General features: G+C 37.2%; 1 protein-coding gene across 1 annotated transcript; it reads left to right on the plus strand.

Annotated features, from left to right (window-relative positions):
• The first annotated feature begins 850 nt into the window (after positions 1-850).
• Positions 851-11,939, plus strand: LOC110443014 (adenosine deaminase AGSA-like). The gene is made up of 9 exons (XM_021486953.1): positions 851-1,183; positions 2,176-2,322; positions 2,539-2,605; positions 4,956-5,166; positions 5,998-6,128; positions 7,433-7,632; positions 9,430-9,587; positions 9,896-10,098; positions 11,718-11,939. The coding sequence occupies exons 1-9, from the start codon at positions 859-861 to the stop codon at positions 11,842-11,844; spliced, it is 1,569 nt and encodes a 522-aa protein (XP_021342628.1). The 5' UTR covers positions 851-858; the 3' UTR covers positions 11,845-11,939.
• The last annotated feature ends 977 nt before the right edge of the window (positions 11,940-12,916 follow it).

A 12,916-nucleotide genomic window follows, 5' to 3' on the forward strand; every position in this document is an offset into this window, starting at 1 on the left:
GGATCCATCCATTCCTTGCTGAGAAATAGCAATAACAAACATTAAGTGCTCGATGGGCGCTGGTCAGACATTTTGTTTATCCGATCAGTCTCAAAAGTAATCATGCAGAACTACAGACTAAGGGGAACCTACATCTAAATTTTAAGAAAGATCCTTTCAGTACTCCTGAGAAATAGCGATAACAAGAATTGTTTCAGGAAGGACGGCGAAGAGCAATTTGAATAGCACACCATCAGATAATGGTGGGCTAAAACATCCTGATACCATTTCCATATCCTACCTTTATATACCCTTGACCTCCATATCAGCCCTCGGGGAAGGATTTGGAAATGGTGATATGATGAACTTTAACGATTGCAGACACGGCGTATTTCCACCAGATTAGATATTGAAGTCTGTATTATAAGCAATGAATAAGATTATCGAAATTACTATTACCTGCAGTTGCACGGTCATAAAATGCGTATATTTAATTGCATTAATTTGTCTATGTTTTTAACAATTCCATGTACACAGTTATGTATGGTTACAATAAAAAAAGCTACCGTTTTAACGTGCTCGCAATCATCAACTATATAAAGCTGAATCCACGGACTTGTATATAATTCCGGGCAAAAATGTGAAGAGCATATACAACAAAATGGAGGAACGTCCTTTAATGACCTTGGCTGTTGATTGGACGTTGAACGTGTACAACCAACCGACCATGCGCAAACGAACAGATTATACTACATTGCTGTTTTAAAAATGCGCTATGTAAAAGATTGAAGATAAGTTATTTGAAACAGACTATACATCGACTATATAAGCAAGTCATGATTTCTTATTTCGATATTGCCTTTGCGTCAGTTGTCAGTGATGGAGTCCCTAGTACTATTCACAATCTGTTTGATGACAATCGAAAATGTGCGGAGTCTTCCAGTTGAAATGCCGACTGCGACTTATTTACAACAAAGAGCTCAAATTGTGAACGGAGAAGCCAATCTACGAGTGGGAGGAAGCATTCAATTATCTGCTCGAGAACAACAGGTCAATCGACTACTGATGGTTGCTAAAGGAAAAGAAATCAACAGCTCTAGAACAACAAATGGTCCATCATTTCTACCTTCCATTCACTTTTTCCACGGAAAAGACTTAATTGAAGAAAGCGAGGTTTTCCAGATAATCAAGACAATGCCAAAAGGTAATTATCGATACATAAAGTCGCAATTATATCAGAAGTCCATAATTATACACAGGGTGGTAAATTACAAACTTTGAAATTGTCTTTTTTTCAATATCACTATGGTGTGAGATACTTACTCGTATTTTTCCTAAGTGCGTCGTAATTGGTCTGTTTAACGCATTTTGTTTGGCTTAAAACACATGAAACAAATAATAACGACACATGTGAGGAGGCAAAATAATCAATTAATTTGTATTTACCTTGATTAAGGGTTTTTTCATCTCCAACAGATTAAGTTCAATAATTAAAAAATCCCAAGCATAACAGTGGAGCAGCAGATCAATTTTAGTCTCTTCCATGTCCTCTTGTGAGAAGATTTAGAAGAACGTCCGATTCTGCAGAGGACCCAACATTAGTCGCCTTTTACGATACACGTGCGGTCGGATACAGCAGTTCTTTTCTTATTGCTTTTTCCAATGTCTTCTTATGTCCAGACAGCAAATGAAAAACTAACACCCGATTCTGCATGGGGCTAACACTAGTCACCACTTAAGAACATGCACGGGTTTTGCCGTTAAAGAATATAATAATAATTATAGTTGTCACCAGCTAGTTTTCAGCTGTGGGTGTTCCCATTCACGTTTCCTCTCAACCTTGATGTCTGCTGACGACTTGGTAATGGACGTTCATTTAGACTTTACTAACATTCATTGATAGTTTGGCTCTTTGTGCCCGATGACTTTAAATTGCGACATCTATTGGCAGTTTATTCCATGACAACTTGTATACATAAACATTTCATAGATGGATGGGCTGTGGACGACTAACGGCACTTTGAGTGTTGATGTGAATCGTCAGTGTTACTGTTTATCATAATCTTTATATATTACGGATATATAAAGTTACGGAGGAAGGATCATTTGTTCTCCATTGCAACACTCAACTGCTGTTGATACGCTTGGCAACCGATTTTACATTGTTAACATATACACTTACACAATGTATTGTAGGTGGGGGCCTCCATCTGCACGACTGTTCCATGGCTGATATCACCTGGCTTGTGAAGACAGTCACCTACATGGATCATTGCTACATGTGTACAGATCAAAACAATCATATTAAGTTCCACTTCTATCAAACTCCTCCTTCAAATCCAGGTAGGTAAACATTACCAAACGACGTTTTATCAGTTTAGAAGTAAATATTGACAATACATGACATTCAGAGATACAGTGCAGCAAATTCTATTTTACATATTTTTTCGTGTCTATTTATGAATGCGATTTCTCTATGCATGTGGTTAAATATTGAACTATGCTATTCAGGCGGGTGTCTCAGTAAAGCATTGTTAACATTTTCCTTTTTTCTACCAGGCTGTCCATGGAAATTGATTGCCACAGAGAGACAAAATGCTTCCGATAAAGAGAAATTTGACCAAATGTAAGTACAGTCCACATTCAGAAAATTCTCAGTGAAATAAGTCTACATTCCCAGATCATCTGCTGTGTATCTTTTTCTCTCATGCTCAATGTCATTAAACAAATAAAAGTGCTATAGAAGAGACTTTGTTCTATAGCATGTCACTATAACACTGTTGTTTGGCCTTTACAAGTAAGTGTTGCAGTTCAGATGACATTGTTATTCTCATGACCATAATGTCAACTCAACTGTGTTATACACGCAGCAAAAAAAAGAAAGGCTGTGTTATACATGTATACTCAGCAGAAAAATGTTAACACTACCTTCATCTTAGATGAAGTTATCATTTTGTTGCATTTGTATTCAACTTTGTATCAATCTATTCATTGAAGTTTTGGTTTCTTAATTTGTCACAAATCAAGAAAAAAATTCGCGCTGAATTGAGTTTATTAGACGTCAACGCAGGATAAGTCGGGTTTCTCAAGTAACATGTCTTGTACCCTGTATGATCGTCGTTTGTATCGTCGTCGCTTTAAACTTGTAAACTAACGGATAGGTGAGCGGGGATGATGTCCGATTCATCGGATATTGCTTAGGTCAGCTCCTGCATTTTCGGTTATTGCGTTTCCTAACTGTTAAATAAATATGCTGCACCCATTGCAGATTTCATATATTCATATTTTCATATTTTTCAACGTTTTTATTTCCCAATGCCTTCGTTGGCAATACCTCACCTTTGGCCTTAGTGTTGAACGTATTCCCAGGTAAAGAAGATATTGGTTCTATTCCAAGGCCAGCCAAAGTCCTTAAAAATGTAGTAACTATTCCCTGATTAATATCAAGCAATTAGGGTAATCACAGGTTTACACGTTGTCAGTATAATGTGACCGAGTGGAATAATTGTGCTTGGTGTCTTCGGCATGGTGAATCAGTAATGTAGCATTCTGTATTCATATCCGCGCTACCGCAAGGGGACAAATACATACCCAGTCTCCACCATACATACACACAGGTACGTATATATAACGCACACGGAGGCACGTCCTCAAATGATAAAGCTATCGAAAGGACGCTAAACAAAACATCAAACCGCTGTCAATAAAATGTGGCCTGGTGGAATGCTGTTCTGGGTTCCTTCGACATGGTATTTCAATGAGATCCGCGCTATCTCAAGGAGACGAATACACCAACATACCCAGCCCCCGGCACACATTCACACATTGAGACATGTCCTTGAATTACCTCGGTTTTTGATAGGACCATAAAAGCTGTACAATAACCAATCCATTACCATAACACCCAACGATGATGAGTACGGGCTCAATCGGAGTGGTGTTTATTGTGACGCCTAAAACTTCGAAGTTCTTTCAGAGTGGTTGGACGGATACACGCAGATGTAGTAGCCGTATCCGGCGGACGTCACAATAACCTGCCACTTAGGTTTAATTTGTTTTGCACTGCAATCAAGTTGTCGTGTATTTTGACAGGCCTTTCTATCTGAACTTGTGACAGTCAAGGTATAAAGAAAATGCGCATTGGTGATAAATTATTTTTTTTATTCTTTCAATATACAATATAGTAGACTCTGCTTTCGGATTTGTCATTCACTCAGGCTTGTCGTTAACTTGATAGTCATGTTCATCTGTTTTGAATATTGGTATAATTCATGATATGCACACTATGACACGTTATTAATTTCAAATCAACCAGTAACCCATCTGATTTATGAGTTCATATAATGCAGGGTTTTTTATGAATCTCCCCTTCTGTTTAAACAGTAGTTAAGACTAATTTGGAGTTCCAACCTTTGGCCCCTATCAACACCGATGAGATTTATAATGACGTAACAGCTTTAGGTGATGCAGTGTAGTTCAATGTTTGGCATACGGTGTCTATTACCTTAGATTATATGTGCATTCACGTGTGCGTCTTACTTAATTTTTTACGAGTTTTCAGTCATCACTGGATTGGAGAAGACTTAAGTATTTTAGACCAGTCATTGGTGTAATTCACGAGTTATTTCCAAAATCGCTTTTGGGCCAACAGAGACTTTTACACTTGAATGATTTTAATGAACAGAGTTTCATTTGGTATGTATTCCACTCCCTAATGTGTATACTACAAAACATTGTTCTATTTTCACTGATTTATGTGTAGAAGCAGGGGAAGATGTCGGCTTATTTTTTTATTATATTTTTCTTGCCGAGTATCTGTTTCAGCGAAAATTTCAAATGCCAATAGTTACATGTTCTATAATTGTAAGGTCTAACTGAACCATTTTAAGGATCTTCTTCCAGAGGTCTAAATTTGTTTGTGGTCAAGAATCAGATAATGCGAAATAGTATATTGAAACTCCGTAATGTATTTGTAGGTTGTACAACAGTATGTCCCTGATCGTGCCTGACCCTGTAAAGACTTATCCCACCAAAGACGTTGTTTGGAAGGCGTTATATAGAGTCTGGGATGTGGCCAATGGACTCATCAACTATGAACCCGTGTTTGGAAAATACTTTCATCAGGCCTTGAAAGAATTTCATGAAGATAATGTTCAATATCTAGAAACAAGGGCATTGCTGCCAGTGGTAAGTTTGTTTCAAGAAAATGTACCAATGATCTGATAAAATCTATATAACAATTACGTCAAGGTAACATGTTCACTGAGTATAACACTATTTCAATGATCTGATCCTATATATAAAAGTGCAATTTTTTTTAAATGCCTTGCAGTTTCGGGGAAAGGAATATGCCTGATGTATTCGTCTACATGTCGTAAAAGACGACTAATGCTCGTCTCCCTGCAGAATAGGTGTTTTTTCTGTTTTCTGCCAAGTCGACAGAAGAAACATTCATGATCTTTCTATTTTCTCTCTACTCCTTTTGTTTCCAGGCGCATCTCTTGGCAACACCACACTCATGGTCTTAATGTTGAGCATTCGACCAAGTGTCGTAAACATTGGGTTGTCCCCTAGCCGGGACATACAAAAGTCTTTAAAATCGGTAGTTGTTTTGCCCTGTTCAGGATTCTGTATTTAGAGTAATTGCAACACTGGTTTATTCCTTGTCGGTATATGACCAGTCGGAATATTTTAGTGAGGGAGCACACTGAAGTAGGTATCAGATCCGCGCTACCGCAAGGAGGCATTTGATATAAACTGTCACTAGAACACATACACGGAGGCACGTCCTTGAATGAATTTATCTGTTAATAGGATCTTAGTAACAAAATAAAACCAATTCGTGTATGTTCCAGGAATGAGTGTTTGATATAAGTCGACTTATGTGGGCCCCCTACAAATCGGTGATTTCTTCTAATGGGAAGGCATTAAAGAGAACAAAAAACCCGAAACAGACAAACAGATGTACATATGTAACCGGTATCGACCAATGATAATGCTTCTTTTATTCCTTAACAGTTGTACAATTTAGATGGCAGTACTATTGACAACAGGACATTCGTGATGGAGTTATACAAACAGAATCTTGACCAGTTTGTGAAGGACCATCCCGATTTTACAGGTGGCCGCATCATCAGATCTGGTTACAAGTAAGTTTCACTGTTTTAATGGGGAGTCGCATCATCTTTTCTGGCCTGAATTTAGGGACGAATGGCTATCAGGTGTTTTTGGAAAATGAATAACCCTGGCCAATTTTTAATGTCTGTTCCAACTTTTAGACGAATTCGATCACCCATGATAGATGACCTTGAACCACTTTCATCGTTAAAATATTTACTAAACTTCTTCTGAAAAACCAGACGTCTTGATGATAATGATTTGTCGACAGCTTGATGGGGTGAAGAACTGTTAAGTTTGCTCAAATGAATGAATTCTACCAACCTTGAATGTCACATGAGTTAGATTTGTTATAAACAACAAAGTGCAATGATTATATTTGGCCAATAGCTTAACGATATGAAGGGCTATTAAGTTTGCTCAATTAATTGACATCGGTTGACTGTCAAGGTCATGGGGATAAAATCTATTACGAAGTGTTGGGTTACGATATTTGGCCAGTAGCATGCTGGTATAAAAGGCAATCATGTTTGCTCTAATGGATGATTTTAACCTACGTTCAAGATCACATGAGTCATATTTGACAAAACACTTTTAAATCTTCTTTTAAATAAACAACAGGCAAAGCGTGATGATATTTAGCAAGTAAAGTGAAGAGATGAAGGCTATGAAGTTTGTTCAAATGGCCTACTTTAAGGTTGCAGAGGTTAGATTTGTTAAAACCTTTTCAATACTTCTGAATACAAAATAGGCTGCGCTAATATCATGATATTTGGCATGTAGGCTTTCCCACATTTTTGTCAACAGGAATAACTTAACATTGTACAGCACAAGACACAACTTAAACACGTCATTACATACTTATAACTGATAATTTGCCCGATAATTTTACAGATAACTAATTCGTTGCCCCACACATTTGTATTATAAACAATATTTTGTCAGACAGATCTATATTATAACCAATATTATGTGACCCTGAATTGTACTTTACCCAAACCTGCTCTTGTGATACTAGATTTATTGTTAAACATTTCATGATTACGTGTAATGATCTTAAACAGGCTCGTGATATTTATTTCAATGCACAAGACATGAAAAAACTTTTTGAACCATTATTATGTACATTGTAGTATTGACACTACTTGTGCTACATTGTACTAAAATTGCTTTTGATGTTTGTACAAGGTCTTTTGGGTTCCATACTTACGCTTTAGCCCTAAAATTACATTCTTGTGTGGAGGGGCTATTAAGCATTTACAATCAAACTCTGATATAATGCAAAGGTTTGTATCACGATTTGTACTAGACGCATAACTAATCGTTTGTCCCACAGATTTGTGTCCACTAGCGATGTGCTTCAGCAGATAAAGGAGTCCATAGCGATGTTACAACAGTACCCCCAGCTATTTGCTGGATACGATCTAATGGGACAGGAGGACCACGGGATCCCCCTGATAGAGTACATCAGCGCCATCGTCTACCCGTCACAGCAAAACATTACTCTACCTTACTTCTTCCATGCAGGAGAGACAAGTATGTTACTAGAATCACCATCAAGATTTAAGAATGGAAATTGTACGTGTTGAAACTAAACGCGAAAACATCCACCAAATATGTAGAAGGACAAGTTGTAAAAGATCATTTAAAATATCTCAAAACGAATGGTAAAATAACTGTAACAACGTTTGATATGGTTTCTGCCTTTCCAAAAGAATCAACAGTAAACCACTCGAAACAAATTAACCGTCTAATGAGAAAACACATTTAAAATTATCCTCGAACAACAATGAACATAACAGTCTCCCATTCCCATTATTAGAACTCCAAAAATCGTGGGAAAATAGCATGCTTCTGCAACAGGACTTGATGAAATACATGATCAATTTATAACCCTCATTTAAAACACTCCTAGAATTTTAATGACGTATATAACACCGACAGAGTCCATAGTTCATGGGGAAATGCAACAACTACGTATTCCTTTTCCTTAATAAACCTAAAAGGTTTTCTTAAACTGTCCAATGGATGATTTGAATGACTTTCTAATATGCTACTGGGCAAAACATACGAATACAATTGAAAGACTGTTGCAGCCATGTTTGAATCAACTTCAGATCTGTACTGATGATGAAAGTTTTTAAATTTTCAAAATCCGAATGCATTTTTGTCAAGTATGTTAAACCCATGACAATCTCACACTTGACGGCCTGCTCATTCCTGTAGTCAAACAAGTTAAGTTCCTGGGCGTTTTATTCGATAGAAAGCCATCGTTCTTTCCTCATATTAAGAACCTAAAGGTATTCTAATTTTATTTCTAAATTAATGTTAACACTATCCAATCATTTTCACCAATAAATGTTCTTCCATGTCTTGAATTTTACGCCTGTCGTTATCCTTTTTGAAACTGCAGTTGAGACATTAAAGATTTCAATCATTTTATACTGGTTATATCATATGGTCGCAGCAGCCATGGTTGCAACAGATGCTGGCCTCCGAATGTTTTATCAATATTTTCTGCGGAAGCCCATGAAATCTATCTCACTCTTGAACACTTAAAATCAAATGATGTGTCAAAGTAAATAATGTATTCGGATTCTCTGTCTTTCCTACAGAACCTTGGCAACAAAAATATGAGGAATATTTCAATGATTAAAATATTAACATTTTTACTTAGAATTACCTCAAAATGTCATATTACATTATCCTATGCTGAGTTTCCGGACATGTCGGAATACCGGGTAATGAAAAGCAGATTGCGGCGCCAAAGCGGCTTTATTGCTACCGCCTGTTAATTTTTAACCACATTTTACAGATTTAATATCATTGATAACAACTTTTGTAAAGTAGCAAAGAAATTGGATTAAATGCGAAGGTAACAAATTACATTCTGAAAAAACCTGAATTCGGTTAATGGTATCCGAGGTATAGAGACAGCCACTGAGACGAGGTTGTTTTTGACTGTCCCCTGTTGTGTCATTCATACATTACCCATTGATATCGAGGCGTAGCAACCTCTGTTGACAAGCCAGTACAAAGCTCACATAATGGGATTGTGACAGCCACGTAAAGTTATGGGAAAAGTGTTATTTTGTTATCTTTTCTGTGTTGCAGCTTCCTTTTCGTACCCTTATTTAATGTCTTGTTAAGTATTTAGTATTGTCTGAGATTTTGACTTTACTCACATTTGTGCTCTGACTTTTATTTTACTTTTGTTTGTTTTGCAACATTTACATAACCTTATTGTAACTCTGACCTCTACATGACCCTGATGTGGTTTTAACATATCCTAATTCATTGCATTGACCTTTGCTTGACCTTTATATTTTACAGACTGGGAGGGGACACCCACTGACAACAACCTCATAGATGCTGTCCTCCTTAACACAAGTCGTATCGGCCACGGCTACGCATTAACTAAACACCCCGAGACGATGAAGCTAGTTAAGAGTAAAGGAATAGCTATAGAGGTTAATCCCATATCTAACCAGGTTCGTAGTTAACAAATATAAAACCAGGTTAAAAGTTAACAAATATCTAACCAGGTTAGTAGTTAATAAATGTATCACCAAGGCAGAAGTGTATAATGGCTAAATTACATTTGTAAATGTTATCATAAAATATCATAACAAGTTCAGTAGCCTTTAAATATACTATTATGTTATCAGTCAACAAGTATCTGAAAAATTTAGAAGTAGAGTCAGCAATTCTCTAAGATATGCTCGTGGAAAAAATAAATGAAGAAAGCTTATCTATTACCAGTGTGCAATGAATGCATAAACTTTCGACTTTCCTTCAGGTTTTGAAATTAGTGGATGACTTAAGGAACCATCCTGCTTCCAGCCTGCTCGCAGAGGACTTCCCTGTGGTAATCAGTTCTGATGTTCCTGCTCTATGGGGAGCCCGTGGACTGTCGTACGACTTCTATATGGCGTTTATGGGTATGACCGGTGCTGATACCGACCTGGCAATGCTGAAAAAACTGGCCATCAATTCTCTACAGTAAGTAACAGATGGTTTTCCCTACCCCAGACATTTTTGTTTGTTATCTCTGTAAAGGATTTCTACCTGTACATGTTTAGACATCAGCTATGCTGAACAGAAACTAACTTGTAATGGTAGTTGTTTAAAACAGATATAGCAATAGCTACGAAGAACAGACAGGAGGAAAAGACATTTTCCCGACTGTTGGAGACAAAGCAGTCGAAAAAGATTTTTTTTTAAATGAGACCAGTCATCTGCAGAGCCTTAGATTAGACATTTGAAAACTTACCCCCTGTGTTGAGAAAATTGTTAGTGAGGAAAGATTCTAATATTTCTAATAGACTTTGTACATGATATTAATTGTTAGCTCACCTGGTCTGAGATGCCATAGCTCACCTTGTCTGAAGGTCCGTTTGCTGTGGAAGGTTTGATTGGTTTCTTATGTAAAATGTTATGTTAGCAAACTGAATCAAATAGTATATGAATCACACAGATTTTCGTTAAATCAACAATTGATATGAAATTTCATCTAAATCCCACTACTTGTAATTGCCTGTTTACGGGCATGTGCATACCTTTTAGGATTGTGGTGATTTGCAAAGCAAATACACAAACAAACAAAAAACAAAAACGATTTTGAACATTTCATTTCTGTATCGCGATACAATACGATATGCCTGTGTATTGTGATGTATAGGTTTTCAGATATATTGTGACAACCCTATTATATTACCCGTCAACATAGGTATTAATTGTAGTTTCAGTTCTTCTCGGATCATCATCAAAATATCATAAATAAAGCAGAGAAAGGGAGAGTAAATAAAGCAGAGAAAGAGAGAGTTTATATCATATAATGTCGTCCTGGTTAAGGTCCCCCCCCCCCCCCTTATATTTCTTTGCTATACCTCATACCTCATTTCATTTTTATTGAAAAATTATATACTGTAAATTCTTATTTTTAATATAACAGTGAACACTGCAATATATGTAGGTCGAAAAATAGATGTATTACCACGCAATTAACTGATTATCTACAATCTCAATTTTATAAAACTTGCTTTGAACTGAAGTCACTCAAGTCCATTGCAATAGTTTATCTTTCTGAAATGAGCGGCAAGTCATGTGGTTTTTTTATAAATATATAGTGCATTGTCCTTTTTTTATCCAGCAGTAAGCCAATGCCTGGCAATAAGCTTACATATTGTACCTATGTTTTGCAGCTAGAAATACAACAAATCCAGATTCGAAATACAACAAATCCAGATTCACTGTCCTAGAATAAACCCATCCCCCTATTTGAGTTAGAGATTATGTATTTGCTCTCTTTGGTAATTGCAAAATATATCTGGAGTATGGTGAGAAGTTAATGCCTTATTACTGCTTTGCACCCATAAAATATACTACAGACTTCTCAATTCACCATTGATAACAACTTAATTAATACATATTAGAGGTCACGAACACGCTGGTCGAATATAAGTGAAATCTTGAAGTATGGCTAACCCAAACTAGTGTTCTAAATTGAAGCGTATCACCCATGTCCCGTGTTAGTAACGTATTAGGTAAAGTTTAATGTCAGTAAGAGAAGTCTCCAGATTGACTTTATCTAATTCCGTGTCCCTTTACGTTTTGTCCAGATACAGCGCCATGTCGCCTTCGGAGAAGAGAACTGCCATTACCCTATGGCAGAACAAGTGGGAGCAATTCATAGACAGGATCTTGGGCGACGAACCTCCTGCTGTTCCATTCGTTGGCAAACAATGATGTAGCAGATATTTTATGAGATAAAATTAATATTGTACAAGTACCCTATAATCAGATATTAATGAAAGTTGTTATGTACATCCCCCCCCCCCCCCCCCCCCCTTCATTGCAGTAGGTGATGTTACAAAATGATAAATGATATACTGTTGTTTAGTGGTGTCAATACTGACCTTTGTTTAACACCCTATTGCTGTCTACTTCACCCCTGAAATTTCATAATGAACTATTCCAACATTGTATATGGAAGAGTTCAAATTCGTCTTGAGGGGTGAATGAGTTAATCCTCATTATTATTACACAGGTGCTTGGTTTTAGTTCATTTTGTGCATGGTGTTAATATATTTATATATGTTAATGATTACATTAATTGATCGAAGTCAATGTTAGATTTCCAATTTGATATGAATGGCACTACAAAAAGTGTTTTGATATTGTATGTATCGTTCGTTTTTATTAATTCCGAATGTGTTTTATTTCATCTTCTTCCTTGTTTACATTATTAAATGAAAACGGTGTGTTCTGACACATAGTCCAGTACAGGCAGTGTGTTGGTGTGTTCTGACACATAGTCCAGTACAGGCAGTGTGTTGGTGTGTTCTGACACATAGTCCAGTACAGGCAGTGTGTTGGTGTGTTCTGACACATAGTCCAGTACAGGCAGTGTGTTGGTGTGTTCTGACACATAGTCCAGTACAGGCAGTGTGTTGGTGTGTTCTGACACATAGTCCAGTACAGGCAGTGTGTTGGTGTGTTCTGACACATAGTCCAGTACAGGCAGTGTGTTGGTGTGTTCTGACACATAGTCCAGTACAGGCAGTGTGTTGGTGTGTTCTGACACATAGTCCAGTACAGGCAGTGTGTTGGTGTGTTCTGACACATAGTCCAGTACAGGCAGTGTGTTGGTGTGTTCTGACACATAGTCCAGTACAGGCAGTGTGTTGGTGTGTTCTGACACATAGTCCAGTACAGGCAGTGTGTTGGTGTGTTCTGACACATAGTCCAGTACAGGCAGTGTGTTGGTGTGTTCTGACACATAGTCCAGTACAGGCAGTGTGTTGGTGTGTTCTGACAC

Source organism: Mizuhopecten yessoensis, unplaced genomic scaffold (genome assembly GCF_002113885.1).
Source record: "Mizuhopecten yessoensis strain PY_sf001 unplaced genomic scaffold, ASM211388v2 scaffold716319, whole genome shotgun sequence".
NCBI classification, from domain to species: Eukaryota; Metazoa; Mollusca; class Bivalvia; order Pectinida; family Pectinidae; genus Mizuhopecten; species Mizuhopecten yessoensis.

Bases quoted from the DNA above. Each gene is read 5' to 3' on its own strand.
- LOC110443014 (XM_021486953.1), top strand. From the start codon at position 859: ATGGAGTCCCTAGTACTATTCACAATCTGTTTGATGACAATCGAAAAT. The intron at 1,184-2,175 runs GTAATTATCGAT...AATGTATTGTAG, and splicing joins AATCAAGACAATGCCAAAAG to GTGGGGGCCTCCATCTGCAC. The intron at 2,323-2,538 runs GTAGGTAAACAT...TTTTTCTACCAG, and splicing joins AACTCCTCCTTCAAATCCAG to GCTGTCCATGGAAATTGATT.